This window comes from Anthonomus grandis, chromosome 8 (assembly GCF_022605725.1).
Source record: "Anthonomus grandis grandis chromosome 8, icAntGran1.3, whole genome shotgun sequence".
Taxonomy (NCBI): domain Eukaryota; kingdom Metazoa; phylum Arthropoda; class Insecta; order Coleoptera; family Curculionidae; genus Anthonomus; species Anthonomus grandis.
Window position 1 is genome coordinate 33,385,134 of NC_065553.1, and position 23,140 is coordinate 33,408,273.

A 23,140-nucleotide genomic window follows, 5' to 3' on the forward strand; every position below is an offset into this window, starting at 1 on the left:
TCGTCTTAACAACTTGGTTTTCATCTTTATAATTTTATTTAGCTATTTATGTTAAGAAGTGCCTTTTATCACATTTGTTCCTTTGTTTATAACGCCTTTTGTTTCTTTACTAAATTTGTGTCTCTGGATTTTTTAGATGTGGAACATGTTTTTTTAATGGCTGTTTTGATAAACGTTCTTATTTTACTTTGCAGTATTTTTGAATGCTATAGTTATTATTATGTTATTTATTAGTTATACTAAAATTATTAGAAAGTTGTAAAAAAAATTGAACATATTATGAAAATGTATATACGTTAATTATTCTCCTAGTTTTTGTAAAATTTTATTCATATTTTGTAGTTTAAGTTGATTTTAGATAGGGTTTCTCTAGGGTTCTACTTACGTTTGATTTATTATTTTTATCTATAGTGTTTAGTTTTTAAGTAGTTCATCTTGTTCGAGAGCCCCATTTTGGCCCCAATTTAGGTTATTTAGATTATATTATTGTAAATCCCTGTAGTTCTAATTTTCTAGAATTTGTATACTTGCTTGCTTTGACTGTCAGTATTCTTCTAAAATTATTGGTCTTTTTGGGCAAAAACAATGAAGATAATTCTAAATAATTCGAAACTGTTCCATCGGGTTTTAAAAAGGACGTGCTTCGTGACAATTCATTCAGTTTTAATTGTTTAGTCAGTTTTTACCTTGAAAACAATTAAACGACAGTCAAGGCGAGTTAGGTTAGTGTCCTTGACATTGACAATAAAAGTGTGTTCCCGAATTTCGTTACAATTGGTGTCAGAAGTAAAGGATATTTGGAAGCTCATTTTAGTGGATGCCTTTAACAAGAAGTCAGGCTAAGATGGAGACCGCGAAATTGATGGAGCTGCTATTAAGGAAGTTTGACGAGCAAAAAGTAGAACAAGAAGAACGAGAGCGTAAGCAGAGGAAAGAACAAGAAGAACGAGACTGCAAACAAGAAGAAAGAGACCGTAAACAGAAGGAAGAATAAGAAGAACGATACCACAAACAAGAAGAACGAGACCGTAAACAGAGGGAAGAACAAGAAGAGCGAGACAAGAAACACGAAGATTTACTTAAGACAATTAAATCTGACCTGAAGCACAGTATAAAGAACAAGACAGTAGGTTCACTCTCTTGCGGCCGTTTGAAGTAGGGACTTCTAAACAGTGCCGACTTTTTTTACGCGGTCGTAAATCATTATTTAGTTTCGACGGCAATCCTTTACGATACGGGGGGTGTTTGAAACATTTTTAATAAGGAATATTTTCGTACATCGCGGCGGGCAGCGTGTAATAATATGGAATTTTTTGAAATTAAAGGCACTTTGTATTATTGTTAAAATGAAATTGAAAGAATATTATTAAGTATCTCTTTTGAACAAATAACTGTAAGAAAAACACTTGGTAGATAGCTTTAAAATTAAGTTTATTAGAATGTACACAATTAAATCTTAGCTTTACGTTCCTTTCATGCTCTTTTCTTAACTGACCAAGAAACTACCTACCTAATATTACATACACTTAATTAATAATAACTTCGTTAATATACCCATTTTTTAAATATTTAATAAAATTTACATAATAATGTGATAACAACACTCAGCATATGGAACTCGGTAACAGTGAAATATAAAAAGGCAGTTAAATAAAAAAAACTTATTAAATGCCTAATTATTTGCTTTTTAAATAGAGGATGAAAGAACAAACCACTAAAATTCAAATAAAACGAAAATAGGTGTTTTACAACCTAGAATTCATATAAATATGCAAAATAAATATAGTTTTACATTGGGGATTATAGTACACATCAATATTTTGAAACTTAAACCCTTAAAAACCACCCTTAATGACGAAAAAAATGCAGTTTTAAGTATGGTTAGACGGTATAAGTGGCTAAAATTTATATCATTCAAATGATTGCAATGCAACTAATAATAAATCGGATAGCTTTCACTATTAAAAACCACCACTAATAACAGAATGTTACCAAAAATTTTGCATTTTTTTAGATTAAAATCACGATTTAAAAAAAATATGTACTCTAAATCGCTGACACTTTTTGAACATATTATTGGTACCTATATATAGTCCATTGTAGAAGGCTACGCTTTAATTTTTGAAATAAATACATAATTTTTTATGATAATTTTTTTTAAAACTGCAATTATTTCTATTTTATTTCTAACTTTTTTAATTTTTATGCTAATGACTTACAATCAAGTTTATTTTTAAAGGTTTTGATAGTACATACTTGAAAAAATGTGCTTGATATTTGTCTAAAAAACGTTTTTTTTTTAAATTATTTCACGTTATTATTTTACGTTATTATTTTACGTCATTATATTTTGTTATCTAAAAAAAGGGGTTATGTTCACACAGTTGTATCTTAGCGCCTATAGCACCTAGATAAATCAAGCAAAAGCCAATCTTTGGTTTTTAAACCAACTTTTGTTTATTAGATTTTTTTGTAGGATCTCAATTTTCCGAGATATTTAAGAAATACCGAAGAAAAGCGTGTATTTTTTCTGTGAACTAATACATTTTTATTTAAAAAAAAATGTATATCCCCTTTTACTCCTGCAGCCATCTACGCAACATATCGCCGGCATTTTTAATGTACAAAATTTCCGCACAACGCTATTATAGTTCTAATATTGAAGACGCCCCCGTATAACGCAGTCGCCACCGGGCAGCAAAAAAGAGTAGCATCAGAAAGCGAGTGAGAAAGGCAATATTTTGGGCGGCGCTTAGAGTGATCCTTCTATTCTAGTTTATGTTCGGTGCCTGAAGAAAGAAAATGAAGACCTGATTCGAACCATGAAAGATGACTTACTGAATTTAAAAGATAATCTTAAAAAGGAGCAGGAGGAATGAGACAGAAAATAAGAGGAACGAGTTTTACAACTTAAAAAAGATCTGGAGAAGAATCAGAAACAATTAATGACTAACTTTGAAGCAACAGTAGAAGAAGAATTGGGACAAGTAAAAAAAAGATCCAAGAACTAGAGATAAAAGTAAAATGGACTCCTCTTCATCCCGATCCTGGAATGCAAACAATGATGAAAGTAAAGCCACCAAAATTCGACGGCAAAGAAGCATGGAGTACCTATTTGAATCAGTTTGAGGCCGCTGCTAGGGGAAATCGCTGGGATAACGAAGAAAAGGCAATCAATCTTTAAGCTAAGGCTTAAAGGAGAAGCTACAGAAATATTAAGAATGGTGCTATCTGAGGATCAGCTTGATTTCGACGTACTGGTGCGTACCTTGGATATGAGATACGGTGAAGCCCATCTACAACAAGTGTACCAGGCTCAATTGAAATCTAGAAGACAACAACCCGATGATGGACTCCAATAGTTTGAGGCCGATATTGCTCGATTAGTAAATCTGGCTTACCCTTCAGCCCCAACAGAGTTTCGAGAACAAATTTCTATAAATTTTTTTATTAACGGAGTTCGAGATCCAGATACTAAACACGCTCTAAGGATGGCTCATCATAAAAGTATTTCAGAAGCTTTGGCCCATGGACTAGAGTATGAGGCAGCTTTTCAAGCAACTAGAAGGCAAACACGAATAAGACAAATCAGAACTTCGGAAAGTGATCTCGAAGACCGCCTGAAGAAGATTGAATCATTATTAGCAAGGAAACCTAAAAGACCATTGCAATGCTGGAATTGCAATGAAGAGGGGCACCTTAAACGTCAATGCCCCAAGCATTTAAGAGATCCAAGAAACCAGGAAAACTTCAACTTCAAGCTGGCTGGGTGCTACCAAGCCCCACGTATAAGACTAAACCGGCTGCCACATCCTGGAGAGAGCTTGGTAGTACTGGGAAAAATATGCGGCCGTGAATGTGAGATGGTAGTGGATACAGGATCAAGTCATACTATTGTGAAGCCGAACATCGTAGCACACTGTAGGCTTTCAGCACCACCCAATTTAATTCTGGAGTCTGCAAATGGAAAAAGGATCCCGATTGTTGGGTTGCATGAAGCAACAGTCACCATTGGCTTAACAACATTCCATCAGCCAGTATTAGTGGCAGAAATCATGGATGATGTCATATTAGGATTAGATGTTATGAATGCTCAGCAGTTTAAAATGGATGTATATAACCGGATATTGACGATGAGAAATGAAGAGATTTTTATGCACCACCTATATGAAGATAAAGTAAATACCAGAATCGTTAAGTTATTCAAGGATATTACCATACCAGCAAATTCAGAGGTGGTGGTTAATGCTACAACTGGAAGAAAAGAGGGAGAAACTGTTTTGATTAAGCCCATGGAAAACCGCAAACTATATAGTCAAGGAATTTTTCCAGCCAAGACGTTATCTACGCAGAAGAAATCTACTGTTTTGGTTCGAATGGTAAATTTAAAAGGATATGATCAACACCTGAAACAAGGAGAGAACATTGGGGTATGCTCTGAAGTAGTGGCAGTCATGAAAAATGCTAATAGAAGTCCTTATTCAAACAGACCTTTTCCTGTATATTTATAAAACCTATTTGAAGATTCATCTGTCAATTTAACCATGGACCAGTGTAGTAAATTGCGACGTCTTCTTGAAGAAAATCAAGATGTGTTTTCCTTGCACGATAATGACCTGGGAAGAACTGATTTAGTGCAGCATCGAATTAACACTGGAGACAATGCTCCAATTAAACAAGCACCTCAAAGAATTCCGATAGCTAAACAAGGAGAAGTTTCCTCAATGCTTCAAGAAATGAGGACACAAGGAGTGATAGAACCTTTTCAAAGTCCTTGGACATCTTCAGTTGTGCTAGTGAAGAAAAAGGATGGATCCACTAGATTTTGTGTAGATTATCGGCGACTGAATGACATTACCAAGAAAGACAGTTATCCCCTACCAAGAATTGACGAAACCCTGGACACGCTATCAGGTTCACAATAGTTCTCAATGCTCGATCTAAAGAGTGGATACTGGCAGCTAAAGATGCACACAGAAGATAAGGAATAGACCGCATTTTCGACTGGAACAGAACTTTGGCAGTTTACAGTCATGCCCTTTGGACTCTGCAATGCTCCAGCTACCTTTGAGAGACTTATGGAAACAGTTTTACGTGGAATGACTCGGAAATCATGTTTAGTTTATCTAGATGACGTCACCATACTGGGAAAAACATTTGAAAATCATTTGAAGAATATTCAAAAGGCATTTGTTAAACTCCGAGAGGCCCACCTGAAGCTAAGTCCTAAAAAATGTTGCTTATTTCAAAAAGAAGTTCGATACCTTGGCCATGTAATATCAGAAAAAGGTGTCAAGACTGATCCAGATAAAGTAGAAGCAATCGAAAATTGGCCACGATTCACTGACAAACACCAGTTAAGAAGCTTTCTGGGTCTCTGTACCTATTACAGAAGATTTGTAAAAAATTTCGTTAATCTTGCAAAGCCTTTACATAAGCTCACGGAGGACAAAATGATATTTAGTTGTTCAACAAACTGTGAAGAAGCATTTTAACAGTTAAAAAGAGCACTATGCACATCTCCAATTTTAACATATCCGATTCCTGGACAACCTTTTATTTTGAATACCGATGCAAGTAATGTTGGAATTGGGGCCGTTCTATCACAAAAATATGAAGATGGCGAGCAAATGATAGCTTATTTCAGTAAAACATTATCAAAACCGAAACTATTGTGTCACCAGGCGAGAGCTATTGGAAGCAGTAAAAGCTATTGAACATTTCCATATATATTTGTATGGTCAACGATTTATCCTTAGAACTGACCATGCTTCATTAAAATGGCTGTTTCAGTTTAAAAACCCCGAAGGACAAATAGCACGGTGGCTTCAACGATTACAAGAGTATGACTTTACAATAGAACATAGGAAAGGCGAATATCACCAAAATGCCGATGCTTTATCGAGAAGACCCTGTATTGAAATATGTCAATATTGTTTTAAAAAGGAATCAAAACAGCATCCAGAAGTATTTACTTGTAATCGTATTGGCCTTCACAGTTCTAAAGAGTAGGATGTAGCTAGTTTAATCCAGGATGAGTGTGATGACCCAGTATTTGATCTTATTTACGAACTGAAATCTCGAGTAATTTCAAAACCAGAATGGAAAGATATTTCTGACAAATCTCCAGAACTAAAAGCTTATTGGTCTCATTGGAATTCATTGGTTATAAAAGATGGATTGTTAAAAAGAGTCTAGGAGAGCGTAGATGGAAAAGAAAAGACATGTCTGACAGTCCTTTCTCGAAAACGGATTCCGGAAGTTCTTGAAGCTGTTCATGGCGGTGTCGGCGGAGGATATTTTGGAGTTAGTAAGACCTTGGCAAAAGTTAGAGAACAGTTTTACTGGCTGAACAGTCATCAAGATGTTGAACGCTGGTGCCGACAGTGTGAGCAGCGTTCGTCAAGCAAGGGCCCAAGAACCCGGTCAAGAGGAAAGATGATGCAGTATCTTCTTGGTGCACCCTTTGAACGAATTGCCATAGACGTAGCAGGAGCTTTTTCTACTAGTAGCTCTGGAAACCGATATGCTCTTGTTGCTATGGATTACTTTAGTAAGTGGCCCGAGGTTTATCCGATTCCAAACCAAGAAGCAACGACAGTAGCTGAAGTGCTGTTCCAGAACTGGATTTGTCGATTTGGTGTACCCAGAGAGATACATTCAGACCAAGGAAGGAACTTTGAGTCACAAATTCTAACAAGTATGCCAGTTGCTGAGAATCAATAAGACCCGTACAACCCCCTACACCCTCAGTCCAATTGAATGGTTGAAAGATTTAACCGCACATTTGAAACCTATTTGAGGATAGTGGTAAACTCTAAGCAAACCGACTAGGATGCCTGTATACAACCATTCCTATTGGCATATCGTTCTTCTATCCACAAGTCAACTGGAAAAAGCCCGGCAAAAGTTGTTTACGGTGATGAACTTCGTTTACCTTTGGATATTATTACTGGAAGACCCCATAAGTCTGAAACTTTTGAGGAGTACGTCGACCATTTACAAGAGCGTTTACAAATTGTTCACGGACAAGCACGGGATAAACTTCATCTAGAAAGTAACAGAATGAAATCACGCTATGACATAAAGGCAAATTCTACCGGTTTTAATCCTGGGGATAATGTCCGGTTATACAATCCACGGAGGACGAAGTCACCAAAGCTCCAGAAGAATTGGGAAGGTCCATTCAATGTGGTCACCAGAATCAACGACGTGGTGTACCGTATCCAGCGACATCCGTCAACGAAGATGAAAATTGTAAACATCGTCCGGCTAGCGCCCTATCATGACTCAGGTGGTCCCATGTTTGAAACTTGAGAGGAGAGCAGTATTATGAAAATGTAAATACGTTAGTTATTCTTCTAGTTTTTGTACAATTTTATTAGTATTCTGTAGTTAAAGTTGATTCGTAGGGTTTCTCTAGGGTTCTACTTACGTTTGGTGTATTATTTTTATCTATAGTGTTTAGTTTTTAAGTAGATCATCTTGTTCGAGAGCCCCATTTTGGCCCCAATTTAGGTTATTTAGGTTATATTATTGTAAATCCCTGCAGTTCTAATTTTCTAGAATTTGTATACTTGCCTGTTTGTTTTGACTGTCAGTATTCTCCTAAAATTATTGGTCTCTTTGAGCAAAAAGAATGAACATAATTCTAAATATTTCGAAGCTGTTCCATCGGGGTTTAAAAAGGTTTTTGACGTTGACAATAAAAGTGTGTTCCCGAATTTCGTTACAATATTTATCTCTAAGCGCTACTAATTTTTCCCAACCCTGGATAAATTTTAATACAAATTACTATGAAATGAGTTGCTAATAGTATATTAGCGATACCCTCTTTAGAATTACTATAAGAGGTATTCATATCAAGTAGAGGCTTGGATATGCTATTAATTCTACATGTTGTTTGCGTACATTTTTGGACTTAAGAAATATCTTTGGGCAAAAACATTATCTACAATTTTAAGAATAAATTGTTTTTTTTTAAAATTCAAATCCGGCGCTCTTAATGAGACACTTTTTATAGTATAAAACTTAAAAAAGTGATTTTCTGCCATGAATAGAATCGGCCAAAGTTTAGTCAATGTTTGTAATATCGGAAATAAAACCTAATGATTTTAATATTCTTGTATTTTTATTATCTTCAAGAGAAAATTTACAAATCAATCAAATTTCAATTTAACGGTGATATTTTGGCGGGCCCTACTGTACTAGTCGCTTGGGCTTCCCTGCAGGCATAAAACAATTATGTATTAGAATATACATGTCTATATCCAATGTGATATAGACATAAGTTGCAAAAATACACAAATAAGTATGTTTTATATATATATGGTGTCTCAACAAGAGCGTCGAATTTGAATTGGCCCCCATTTTACTTGTATGGTACGGTGTTAACTTAATTTATTGATAACTATTATGACGTGACGTCATAGAGCAGCAATTAAGCAAGTACAAATAAAAAGTCAGTATAAACAAATAAATTAAAAAAAAGTTTTTTTTTTAAATCAAATTTGGCGCTCTTCTTGAGACACCCCATATAATATAAAATGTTATAAAAATAAACGCTTTGAATGTAAGCAACCAGAACGTATATATAAGTTGGGAAATGGAAGATTACGCATTGTCCAATATAATGGCAACACCGTATTTTTTTATATTTGCTGTGTTAATTTTTTACAAAATCACAATAATGAAAGCGGCATGACTCATTTAGCTGCGCGACTTCCTAAAGAGTCAACATTTTTAAATGGTTTTATGAAGGCAATTCGGTAGTATAGTTTTGTCAATTACATTTAAAATTAGGCCCATTCCTTGCAAAAATTAATTAAATTAAAGACATCTTTTTGTTTTCTTCTTTTCTGATATGCAGGGTGATTTTTAAGTTGATACTTTTTTTTAACTGTGTATAGAACTCGGTAAAATATAAATTTTTTTCAAATAACTTTTTTCGATACACTCAAAAACAAGGGACATACAGAATAAAAAAAGTAAATATGGGTTTGTTTTTCATCGTCTGTTTATGTTTAGTTTTTGCTCGAATTTTTGTATTATCGATCACGCATTGTACCGCCGATCAGTTAGTCTTAGACATTTTTGGTTTATTGTTGTTAATTTTAAATTTGCAAATCCTAAAAATGGCACAACGTTATGAAAACAATGAACTTGTGGATATGTTGCTTATTTATGGAGAGTGTCTTCAAAGTGCTGCTGCTGCTTCGGTATTATACGCAGACCGCTTTCCTTTGATAATCATCCTACACCCAGAAGTTTCATAAATCTTATTCAACGGGCTAGGGATACTGGCGATTTACGGGAACATCGTGAAGGGCATGCAGGAAGAGGAAAGAGACCTGAAAATGTTCATAGGGAAGAACAAATTTTAAATCTCATCGGGAAGAAGATCCAACAACAAGTACTCGAGTTGTTGCAGGGCAGGTCGGATTAAGTCAAACAAAAGTATGGACAACATTGCGCGAGAATCAATTTAATCCCTTTCACGTTCAACGCGTCCAAGCGCTACTGCCTGAAGACATTTTTCGAACAAAATTTTAGCCATGGACGAGGCAACATTCACCCGAAACGGGAACAATTTTCGAAATACGCATGTTTGTTCTGTTGATGATCCCCATGCAATTCGCAGAACCAATTTTCAACACCACTTCTAACTGCTAATGTGTGGTCAGGAATTGTGAATAGGATACTTGTTGGACCATTTATCTTACCAGACCGTTTGACGGGCGATGTTTATTTGGACTTTTTGCAAAATAATTTGCCTGTTCTGTTAGAAGACGTGCCACTGAATATCAGGCAAGCTATCTGGCTCCTGCAGGATAGAGCATGCTGCCCATTTTAGACGAGAAGTGAGCGAATTTTTGGATATAAGTTACCCAAATCGGTGGATTGGCCGAAATGGACCAGGTGCATGGCCGCCAAGGTCGCCAGACCTAAATCCATGTGACTTTTTTTTGTAAGGGTATATGAAAAGTTTAGTTTTCAAGACGCCTATCGACATACAAGAAGAACTAATAGCACGTATTGAGCAGGCTGCGGTAACAGTTAGACAAAAACCGATTTCTCTATGGCGTGCCGTTACGGAACAGTGGTTACGTCGAGCAGTCGTTGTGTTAAAGTTAATGGTGACAACTTTGAACAACTTATTTAAATTAGAGAGGACCGTATTGGTATTTTTCGATTTATCAAATAAAATTATTTGAAAAAAATTTTTATTTTACCGAGTTCTATGTACGTTTTTAATGTACGTTATTTTTGAAACAGTTGTTTTGTTATTTTTAAGTCTTTAAAAATCGTACTGTAAGAAACATGAGTTGCCGGCATGATGCACTCAGTTTCAATTTGGTAGGCCTGACAGAAGATGAGCTCTCTGCTGAAATAGATAGAATTTACAACGATTATATCAAAATTTCTTCTGATTGCGACTCAGAGGATAATGGTGACGAGTCATAAAGTGGAGGTCCTTCTGCGGTAGATGATCCGGCTGCTTTGTTTAATCAACCTGACATCGTCGAAATTGTGGTGTCTGATTATGAAGAAAATGAGCCTTGGTCTTCCGGTAAATAGGATGCAGAAGATACAGTGCCACTATATGCTCTAGTAAAGAGATGAAAACACTGACTTGGAATAAATGCCTTTAAAATATAAAGACTCCTGGGTCTATTCAATGTTGAATTTGATCTAGCAAATTTTATTCAAAGCTTAAGCTCTTATGAATCATTAAATCTCTTTTTTACCGATGAACTTATGAATGATATTGTGTTTCAAACCAATTTGTATGCACAGCAAACATTTCAAGTCAAGGGTGAAGCATATACTCCAACAAATATTGACGAACTGAAGACCCTTTTAGGTAAATGTTCTTATGGGCATAAAAATTACCCAAGGTACCGAGATCAGTGGAGTTCTACGCCGGACCTTCATGATCCTTATACAGTGCTTTAGTATCTTTAATGTCCTCTCCCCCCTCTTTATTTTTTGAACGGATTCATTCAAAATATTAACTTGAGGTAATGTAATTGATGGATGAATACTATGTTTTAAAGCAAAATTGATAGATAAAAATTTCAAGATGGCTGCTGGACGCTATCTAAGAAAAAAAATTAAATGGAAAGGGTGGTCTTGTGGCACATCATTTTGAAGCTCCTAACGAGTACTTTATTACCCTAGAATAAAAATTTAATATCTTTACCTACTACATATTGTGAGGCCTCTATTCATCGAACAAAATTTAACAGGAGAACCGTATTTGGATATGCTGAAAAATACTGTTGACCCTCTAATCATCGAAACTGTCGAAACGAATCCTAATGAATTCGATATGGATATTGTATTCCAGCAGGATGGAGCTCCACCACACTGCTTCAGACAAATTCGGAACTATTTAGATAACAATTTCCCCGGTGGTTGGATTGGCCGTCGAGGACCAATGGAATGGCCAGCTCGCTCGCTAGATTTGACACCTCTAGACTTTTTTTTTATGGGGTTATTTAAAGCAAAAGGTGTACAAACCTAAACCTGCTTCAGTATCGGATTTACGACAGAAAATAACGAATATTTGTAAATATATCGATGTTAGTGTATTTGAAAATGTTCAGTGTGAAATTTCCAGCATCTTCTCAATTGTACTCAATGTATTTATTCGATATATCAAATTAAATGTCTATGTATTCAGGTAATTATTAAATGTACCATCATTTTGTAGTAGGTAAAGATATTGGATTTATATTCTAGGGTTATAAAGTACTCGTGAGGAGCTTCAAAATGATGTGCCATAAGACCACCGTTTCCATTTAACTTTTTTTTCAAGAGGGCGCCTAGCAGTCAATTTTGCTTTAAAACATAGTATTTATTCGTCAATTGCATTACCTCAAGTTTCAATATTTTGAATTGATCCGTTCAAAAAATAAAGAGAGGGAGGACATTCAACAAGCAAACTAATAAGAGTTCATAGATTTGGTTAGTTTTTTTCTAACCTCCACCTGAATTATAACAGTACAATGACAGTGTGTATGTCTACTAATTTTGATAAACTTTATAAGGTGCGACCCTTTCTTGATCATCTCAAATCCAATTTTCAGTCATGCCTGCAGCCTTATCAGAATATAGCTGGCGACGAATCAATGATAAAATTCAAGGGACGATCCTCGCTCAAGCAGTATTTACCAACAAAAACCATAAAAAGGGGTTACAAAGTTTGGGTTTTAGCGAATGAAATAGGTTATTGCTGAAATGTTGATCTTTACACAGGAAAGACTGGAGATGAAACAGAAAAAAGTTTAAGCGCCTGAGTTGTTAAGAGTTTAGCTGCTCTATTTACAAATAAAAGGCACAGAATATATTTTGACAATTTTTTCTCATCTGTAAAGCTAATAGAGGATCTTTTAGATCCGATACGTTATGCTTGTGGAACAGTAAATGGGTCGAGAAAAAATTTGCCCCATTTCAAAATTGATAAGTAACTAAAAAGTTCCCCCCGTTTTAGTTGTGACTGGCACAGAAGCTATAGTGGATTGACGCTCTGAAATGGCGTGATAAGAGATCCGTGCATATGTTGTCTAATTATCACGACCCTTCAATTGTTACAGAATTAAAAAGAAAAGAAAAGAATGGCACTTCAGTTCAAATTCCTTGTTCGTTAGTACTTAGTGACTATAATATAAACATAAATTTCGTTGATAAATTTGACCAAATGCGCTCATGTTATGGGGTTCATCGAGAACACCACAAGTGGTGGCCTCGTATTTTTTTCTTGTTTTTGGATACAGATACATTAATACGATACAGATCGTGTTTTCGTTCGTTACTTATAGGAACCCGCATAGAGGCGAAATTTTGCAACGTCGCGCGTGTACGAGTGCCTGCGACAGAGCACCGCCACGGCCGGCCCGAGGACGGGATTAGTAAACATCTGACTTTCGTGGGAGTTGCGTCGTTTGGCGACAAAATGTCCCAAAATATTACGCGAAAATCCAGGCATTTTAAAAATATTTAGTCTAATGCGGGTTTTACAGACATGACAATGTGTAAAGCCCGCATAGAATTGTAATCTTAAAATGTTTAATATGCTGTGTTTTGCATAATGAAAATTAAAGCGTTATTCTAATAAAAAATAAAAATATAATAAAAAATCAAAAATAAAACTCTAATAAACAAACTTAACAACATATCATTTTTTAAATAAAAGGCTTAAATAAACCGCCTTCTTTCGCTTAACAAAAACTTAACCTATCGTAAAAGCTATTTCGCACCTCCAAAAGAGTTTCAGGTAAAATGGAATTGGCACCTTCGACAATTTTATTTCGCAACTCCTCTAAATTTGTTGGCCTACTAAATTCATGCTTGTAAATTACCAATAAATTACCAATAAATTACCAATAAGTTATGTGAAACTGCGGAATTTTACAGTTCTATGATTAATGATGATATATTTAATGATGAGGGAAAGACTTTGTTAATAAGTTTTATTTTGAAAACAAGAATTTCTTGTAGCGCAAAATTACGTTTAAACACTAGTTATAGTTCTGTTGAGGCTCTAATAAGGGACATAAGAACACACCTTTTAACTAAAAAATCCGATACTGCCCTTCAGATTAAATTATTTGCCACTAAACAAGGAGATAAATCTATTTCTGACTTTGGCAAAGAGCTCGAAGATATTTTTGTAAATTTGACAATTTCTCAGGCAGAGGGTGATTCTAATACTTTTGACGTTTTGAAACCTTTAAATGAAAAAACAGCTGTAAAACAGTTTACAAACGGGCTTAGAAATCAAAAGCTTAGCACAATCATATTAGCCAGAAATTTTACGTTTTTAAAAGATGCCAAGAGCGGCACAAGATGAAGAAATTTCTTATCAAAATCAACAAATTTTCAATTTATCTCAAAGGCATAATAGAGGTTTTGCCAGAGGCGGTAATAGATTACCACCTACAGGAAGATTTTTTAGAAGCAATAATTTTAATGGATACACACATAACAATTGTAATTCTAGAAATTTTAATAAAAATGCTAATCCGAATTTTCATTATAATAATCGTCGCCGAGGTAATACGAGTCTACCTGGTCAGCGTTTTCAGAGAGGTTACCGAGGACGTTCGTTTTCTCGAGGGTTTCGTGGAAATTCGCAAAGACAAATAAATTATGTCGATGTTGATAATGAGATTGACGCAGATCAGGGAGCATCAGATATGATGAATAATCAGAATGTCTTTTTCGTCCCTAACGATAATAATATTTTTACTTATTCAACAAATTACTCAAGTTCAGTTTTCTTTCATATAAATAGTAAGAAATTAGGATTTTTAATAGATACAGGAGCATCATTGTGTGCACTTAAATGAAAATATTTAGACTCTAGAATTCCGTTGCACAAAGAATGTCTTGAAATTAAAGGCATAGGGGGTAATTTAGTTTCATTAGGATATTTGAGAGTAATTTTATGTTTTTGAATCATTGAAATGTGAAACCAATGGAATAATTGGTAGAAATTTTTTAAAAAAGTAAAAGCTAATTTAAATTATGAGAAAAATACATTATCACTGTTTAATAATGAAAATAAAATTGCATTAGACCTAAATGCTAGTAGCAATAAAAGTATGACCTTACTTCCAAGATGTGAAAGTATTCAATACATCGAGACAGGGTTGGTTGAAGAATGTGTAGTGTTGCCTAGTGAATTGTGTCCCTGCTACAAACACTCCCTGTTTGTAGCAGGTGTGATTGCGCAACCGAGAGATGGGAAAATTCCTAAATAAGTTATGTAGAAAGTATGCGAGGTTTGAATGGACAGATGAGTGTAATAGTGCGTTTGAAATTTTAAAGAAAGCAATGGTTCAATATCCAGTGTTGGAGTATCCAGATTTTACGGACACGAATGAATTTATACTTTAAACAGATGCTTCACAATTTGCTATTGGAGCAGTGCTTTCGAACAAAAATAATAAACCAGTAGCATATTCAAGCAGGAGTTTAAATAAGGCCGAAATAAATTATCCAACTATTCACAAAGAACTTTTAGCTATTTATTAGGCTGTAAAATATTTTCGCCCATACTTATACGGACGCCGATTTAAAATAGTGATAGACCATAAATCCTTGTTATACTTATTTAGCCTTACAGACCCATCTAGTCGTTTAATAAAATTTCGCTTAGATCTTAAAGATTACGATTTTTATGTAGAGTATGTAAAAGGGAGTGAAAATGTTACAGCGGATGCATTATCTCGAATTATTCTAACATCCAATGAGTTAAAAACTATGAACAATGACATGATTGCTGTTATGACTAGAAATCAGTGTAAACGAATAGCACGAAGATGGAAAGTTGGATAAGGATAGTCATAGTGCTTGGCCTGATCAACCAAACATTGTGGAAGTCCTTAGACAACCAAAAAATTGCACTGAGTTAGTCCTGATAGACTCATCAAAAATAAAATTGTCTTTGTCAAAAATTATAACTGAACAATCAGGAAATTTTTATTATGTACCACTACATCTTACTGTATATTTAAGTCAAAATTCTCGATCAACATTGACGCGAGAGAGAATGCTGAGAAACTTGACCGATATTAGTAAGAGAGCTGACATAAAAGAATTGTATATTTTAAAAAACGAAAAATCTGCAGAATTAATTGAATGTATAGGGAAAGAAATAAAAAATAATATTAGTTATCAGGGGCCTCGAATAAATATTTTAAAAGGAATTATCAAAGTAGTGGACAATGATGAAAAAAGAGTTATTTTAAAGGATTTTCATTTACCTCCAACCAGTGGACACGCAGGTATAAATAGAATGACAAATAATATAAAAAAGTATTAATTTTGGCCAAATTTGTATAATAATGTTAAGGCATTTGTAAAAAGATGTGGTATGTGTCAAAAACAAAAATATTCAAATCATTATACAAAACAGCCAATGGTGATTACTACCACAGCCAGTTCTTCGTTTCAAAAAATGTATCTAGACATTGTAGGACCGCTACCTACAGATATCAATGATTTTTCCTATATTCTTACCCTGCAGTGTGAATTAACAAAATTCGTGGAAGCATATCCATTAAAAAATAAAGATGCTGTGTCAGTTGCAAAGGCATTTGTGGAAAATTTTATCTTAAGATATGGAATTCCGCAGGAAATTGCAACTGATAGGGGATCTGAATTTATTTCTTCTACAATGAGTGAAGTTTGCAAAAATTTAAAAATAGAACAAGTTCATTCCACCGCATACCATCACGAAAGCATAGGGTCATTGGAAAATTCACACAAGGCTTTAGGAGCATATTTAAGAATTCAGTCAGAAAACCATGTCACAGCTTGGAGTTCATGGATTCCGTACTGGTGTTTTGCGTATAATACGGCAGTTCACACTGAAACTAAATATACTCCTTTTGAGCTTGTTTTTGGGAAAAAATGTCAGATACCAAGTAATTTAAAAAATATCGTGGAACCTATTTACAATTTTGATAGTTATCCAATTGAATTGAAATACAGGTTACAGAAAGCTCATGATGACGCAAAAAATAATATTTTACTTTCAAAAGAAAAAAGAAAAATATCTTAGGATAAAAATATAAATCCCATTGAATATAAGAAAGGAGATTTAATTCTCGTTAAAAATGAATATAATGGTAATAAAATTGCCAGTCCTTGTTTCCTGGGGCCGTATGTAGTCGTTCAGGATGAATCTCCTAATGTAAAAATTGTAAAAGAAAATAAAGAGATTCTAATCCATAAAAATAAAACTAAATTATATCATAAGTAAGTAATTAGTGCATAAAGGGCCCTGCGCATAGTTGGGTAATAATTAATTAATTTACTAGTTTGGTGTATTATTAGTTAAGGTTTTGTGAAAAAAAAATGGAAAAGAGGGGTTATTTAGGTAAAAATTTTCAAAATTACTGGATATTAATTGAATGTATGTATATAATTTTAGGAATGTGTTAAGAAGAGTTGTTACTTTTATAGTATATATATCCGGAATTTTCAATTTAAAAGAAATATGTAAATTCTTTAAATTTCCCGGGGAGGTGTAGTATGGAAGTATCACCCAGTATAACAAATATTGTGTAAATAGGAATCTACTATATTGTAATAATACATTAATTAATTCTATATAGCAAAACATTATAATGTCTAGTAAGCATTATCATAAACCAGGTCAACGGGAAGTTCAACGATCCTTGGATGTAGCTTTTTGATATTTTATTATAGATCCTACTTAACCCTAAGGAGGTTGTTTCATTTTAACCCTATGTCTTAAATCATAATTACTTAAATCATAATTTACAACATGGTCTGCTTAAGGTAACCCCACAGATAAAAGTTATTTGGAGACAAATCTGGAGATCTAGGAGGCCATTTAATATCGCCAGTCCCACTAATAAGGCGGTTAGAAAAAGTATTTGTTAAAAATTCTTTAACCCTAGCCGCGTTATGAGCAGGACAGCCATCTTGCTGAAACTAAACCGATCTCAGGTCTACATCAGGTAGGATCTGAATGGCAGGAAGGTTTTGTAGCAACTCAAGGTACTTTTGGGCGTTTAAAGTGCCATCAATAAAAAATGGTCCTATAACATTGTCGCCCAAAATACCTGCCCAAACATTCAATTTCTGAGGATACTGGGTATGAAACTGAAAACTTCTGTGCTCGTTTTCCTGAGACCAATAACGAACAATAGAAGGATTGTGTTTGCTATGTAATGGAAAAGAAGATTCATCAGAAAACAAAATATTTTTAAAAAAATATTCGTTTTCATTTGCATTTTCCATCATGGTTTCACAAAATTCCATTCTTCGCCACTGGTCTTCAGGAAATATTTCCTGAGTTTTTGAATACTTAAAAGATTTGTACCCATATTTTTTCCAAATACGAGCAACAGTTTTATTGCTCATTCCCAGTTCCTCTCCAACACTTCTAGTGGACCGTGTCGAATCAAATTCTAGGGTACTGCAAACCATTTCTTCCCATTTCTTAACAGGTGGTTCTTGACGTTTTGTGTGGCATTTTTTACAATCTTGAAGACAAAAAAATGTCTCAAAATATGTAACCACATTTAAAACCGTTTTTGCACAAGGAATCGGTCTATTCTCAAATGTCACTGAAAACAAATCTCTACATTGTACTGTCGAATTGCCTCCATAAAACCATTTAATTAGTTGAACTGTTTCGGAAGGGGTATAAACAGCCATAGTGAAAAAAACGCGAAAATATCGCTCAAAAATTATTAATGCCACGTGCAGTAACACAGCAAAGTGAGGTCTGCTGACTCCCGGTTTAAAAAATAAAAACGAAAAATTCCGCCGCCTGCAAGCCGCAACCAAGCGGTATTGCCATTATTTTGGGTAATACGTAGCTCACGATAACACGATCTGTATAAGCTATTCCATAAAGAAAATGCCAAAATTTCTTTTAAGGATTTTCGACGACAAGTACCAGAAGACTTAGTTACCAAAATATTGGTACAAAAGTTAGATAAAAATGCCAAGTCGGCGGAATTATTATCAGTGGCCATTCATTAGTTCTTAATGAGAACTACTCGTAGAAAATGCGCTTACTGTAGCTAAAAAAAAAGATTCATACCAAGTGGCATTGTAGGGTGTGCCAAGTGCCTTTGTGCTTAGGAAAAACAAAATCCCGTTTTCAATCTTATCATGCCAGAAGTTAATTTCTAGTACTTATAAGCACATATATTAAAATGATTGATTAAGCAGATATCTAAATTATAGAGAGTTAGATATAACTTTTTAGATAATTAGGTGAACCAATGAGTTTTTCTAATTTGTTTGAGATACAAGTGTATAGGTGGCTGTAAGATAAGAGCCATCATATAACATGAATACTGTTGTTCCACTTGGAACTTGTGGCTAAATGTGCGTTCTTTTGCAATATATACTCGCTGGCACAAAATTCCGCCACCCTGAAATATTGGCCAAGTTAGATGTTTTATAAATTTTTTATTTTTTATCAGATTCTCACGATTTTGCCGATTGTGATTTTTTAAAATCATTTTGTAAAGTAGCATTTTTCGATTAGGCTATAATATACAAGAGTAAAACAAACTGTTGTTTTTTCTTGTAATTTCAAAAGACCCTGTAGGAAAATTAAGGTGGATAATTCTGTTTACATACTGTTCCTTGTAATCTTTGATGTATTCTAAACATTTCGATTTTTGATTCATTCCATTATCTCATTTCTGCTGCGAGCTGCAATTTTTATTAAAACGCTAATTTGAAGATTATTTTTAGATAATTAATATCAAGTTTTCGGTTAAAAATTATCGACGTTGGCTAAGGACGCAATAAATGTGACATTTAGTTTGACAGTGTCACTATTATAATTTGTTGTGTGTCAATATGGTATTAACTCCAACAGGCGTGGGTAGAATTGTTGCGTTAATAGAGGATGGCCGTAGCAAAAGTTATGTCGCCCGTACTCTGAGATTTCCGCGGTCTACAGTTCGAGATGCCTGGAATAGGTATTTACAGACGGGAATTTTTACTAGACGACAAGGCTCTGGCAGAAGGAGAATGACCACTGCAGCTCGTGATCACTTTGTCACCATTAGTTCTTTAAGGGATCAAAGATCTACTGCTATGTGTCTAAAATATGACTTGCGAATATTTCATGGAGTAAGTGTAAGTGAAAGAACGATACGTAGAAGATTAGCAGAAGCTGGACTTTATTCACAAAGGCCAGCAAGATGTCCACAATTACTTCCTCGGCATCGACAACACCGACTGAGGTTTGCAAGATCGCATTTTGAGTGGGCAAACGTACTATTCACAGATGAATCCAGGGTTTGTTTAAGGACGCCGGATGAACGTGAGCGAGTATACAGACGTAGAAATGAAAGATATGCTGACTGCACCATTTCAGAACAAATCTCATATCGTGGCGGTTCAGTCATAATTTGGGCGGGTATTTCTACCAAAGCACGCATCAATCTTGTATTTATTGAAAATGGAGCTCTAACCGCCCACCGTTACATTAAGGAAATCCTTCAAGAAGTTGTTGTCCCATTTGCTCCATTCATTGGGAACCAATTTACATTAATGCATGATAATGCTAGACCTCACGTTGCACATGTAGTGAGCGAATATCTGGATGAAGTTGGACTCCCAAGATTGGACTGGCTCGCATGTAGCCCTGATCTCAACCCAATAGAACATCTTTGGGATCAACTTAAAAGGGCCGTTCGTCGTCGTCCTGTACAACCACAAACCTTGCAAGACTTAAGACTAGCGCTGATCGAAGAATATGAGGCTATTCCTCAAGAAAGAATAAGGAACCTTATTCATTCGATGCCGCGAAGACTGCAAGCAGTTATTGCTGCAAGAGGAGGAAATACACGCTATTAAAATTGTTTTTTTTTAATTAACTTTATGATATACCTAGTGTTTGTTTCTCCTAATAAAAATACGCTTCAAATCAGCGTTTTAATAAAAAAATTGCAGCTCGCAGCAGAAATGAGATAATGGAATGAATCAAAAATCGAAATGTTTAGAATATATCAAAGATGATCATAGACAAGGAACAGTAGGTAAACAGAATTATTCGCCTTAATTTTCCTACAGGGTCTTTTGAAATTACGAGAAAAAACAACAGTTCGGCAAAATCGTGAGAATCTGATAAAAAATAAAAAAATTATAAAACATCAAACTTGGCCAATATTTCAGGGTGGCGGAATTTTGCGTCGGCGAGTGTATATATATATATATATATATATATACAGGGTGTCCCAAAGTTAGTGGACGAAACGCAAACCCTGTATTCTTTGGTCAAAAATAACCTCACTTTTTCCTATAAACATATATCGACAAACGCCCCCCAAGGGAGCTACGCCCCTTTTAAAAGGGGCACCTGAAGATAGTTTTTTCCACTTATTTTCGAAACGGGTAAATATAAAAATTTTAAATTTTGGTATTCTTCCAATTTTGATATGCTGAATTTAGTTGTCATTTCATAATTTTCATTATTTAGTCAGGTGCGTATCATTTAGGGGGTGAGCCTAAAAAAATACCTAAAAAAAATTGTGTGCAAAGTTTTTGTTTTTTTTTTCTTTAAATTTTAAAAATTGAAGTTTTTTACGTAAAAAAGTACCTCTTGGTCAATAACTCTACGAGTTACCATTTTCGAGAAAAACGCATTTAAAAATAACGCTGCATAGTATTATTTTCACTACCAATTTTTATGAAAACTAAGTAGCAGGATTTGGAAAAAATTGACACACTGCATAATGACATTACCATTTGTTGTAATTGATTTGTTGTCATTTTGCATTCAAATTGTTAATATCTTTTTAACTATGGAAGACTTTTCGACCCGTGAAAAATGAGATATTCATTTTATGTATGGGTTTTGCAATGGAAACGCACATGCCGCTGCACGAGAGTATCGGCGGAGGTTTCCGGCAAGAAGGCTTGCACATTGGAAAGTTTTTGTCGAAATTCATAGAAATTTACTTGAATATGGATCTTTCGAACGTGCTCGAGGGCAAGGAAGGCCAATTGCAAATGATGGTTATGGGGAAGTACTGAATTTAATTGAAGAAAACCCTCAAATATTATTGAGAACCTTAGAAGAGATTACCAATATCTCAAAGTCAAATGTAAGTAAAATTAAATATGATAAATAAATAATTAAGTACCTAATTTGTTATCCAAAAAATTTAATTTAAAGTACTTATAACTGAAAATTGAGATTGGTATAAATAGTGTTGTTATTAATTGTTATCGTCGGAACGCATTAAATTCATTTCAAAATACTCTAATTACTATTATTATTATTATTTACTTTATTTACTTGGATAAGTCTTATCACAAACAGCAAACACCCCAAAACAAATCCTTTTGACGACTAACTGGAATGTTTAGTGGCTTACTAAGGTTTAGGCTTATTTCCTATGCAATTTAAAATATTTAAAAATAATTTCAGATTGGAAGAATGACTAAGATGTTAGGATACCATAATTTCCATTATAAAAAGGTTCAGGAGTTAGAAGAAGAAGATTTTCCAGCTCGAGTAGACTTTTGTCATTGTATTTTAAATCACCCAAATCTTCGTCAAAAAATTTTGTAGTCAGATGAGGCAACTTTTTCTAGGAGTAAGGGCTTTAACAGCCGTAATACTCATTTTTGGAGCATCGAGAATCCGAGAGTAGTTCGACGAACTAACTTTCAGCATAGATTTTCCTTTAACCTATGGGCGGGTTCGATAGGAGATAAATTGATAGGCCCAATTATTTTGCCACACAGGTTAACTGGTCATCATTATTTAAATTTTCTTCAAAACAATCTCAGAGATGTACTGGACGATGTTCCCATAGAAACTCGCCTGGAGATGATTTTTCAGCACGATGCGGCACCAGCTCATTACAGCCGACAGGTGAGAAACTGGCTGGACAATAATTTTACAGGCAGATGGATGCCTATCCATCTTGGCCTCGAGGTGGTCCAATAAACTGGCCTGTACGATCGCCCGACCTTAATCCTCTGGATTATTATCTTTGGGGTAATATATGCAATATTATTTATGCCACCGAAATTGATACTCCAGAAGAGCTTCAGAGGCGAATTCTCGTAGCTGCAGGCCAAATAAGAGAAAACCGACTTGAAATTCTTAGATCTACCCAAAACATTCAAAAAAAAATCCAGGTTATGCATTCAGGAAAACGGAAACTTGTTTGAACATTTGCCTCAAATAAATTAGTATTTTTATCTGTTTGCAATTTTATTTGTCAATTTACTTTTGAAGCGTGCTATTGAGTTTTAATAAAAATTGTTATTAATAATACTATGCAGCGTTATTTTTAAATGCGTTTTTCTCGAAAATGGTAATTCCTAGCGTTATTGACCAAAAGGTACTTTTTTACGTAAAAAGCTTTAAATTTTTAATATTTAAAGAAAAAAAAAACAAAAACTTTGCAAACAATTTCTTTTTAAGTATTTTTTTAGGCTCACCCCCTAAATGATACGCACTTGACTAAATAATGAAAATTATGAAATGACAACTAAATTCAGCATATCAAAATTGGGAGAATACCAAAATTTAAAATTTTTATATTTACCCGTTTCGAAAATAAGTGTAAAAAACCATCTTCAGGTGCCCCCTTTAGAAGGGGCGTAGCTC

General features: G+C 34.5%; 2 protein-coding genes across 3 annotated transcripts in view; one reads left to right on the plus strand and one right to left on the minus strand.

Moving 5' to 3' along the window:
* LOC126739042 (adenylate cyclase type 3) overlaps positions 1–23,140 on the plus strand; it is a 1,002,544-nt gene that overhangs the window by 348,939 nt on the left and 630,465 nt on the right. The window lies entirely within an intron of this gene.
* LOC126739058 (uncharacterized) overlaps positions 1–23,140 on the minus strand; it is a 117,846-nt gene that overhangs the window by 58,325 nt on the left and 36,381 nt on the right. The window contains exon 12 of one of the 2 annotated variants that reach the window (XM_050444581.1): positions 8,113–8,225. The exons of the other annotated variant lie outside the window; for it this stretch is intronic. Within the exon in view, the coding sequence (XP_050300538.1) occupies positions 8,171–8,225 (55 nt within the window). The 3' untranslated portion in view covers positions 8,113–8,170. Of the gene's footprint in view, positions 1–8,112; positions 8,226–23,140 lie in introns of those variants that run through there. 2 annotated transcript variants of the gene reach the window in all.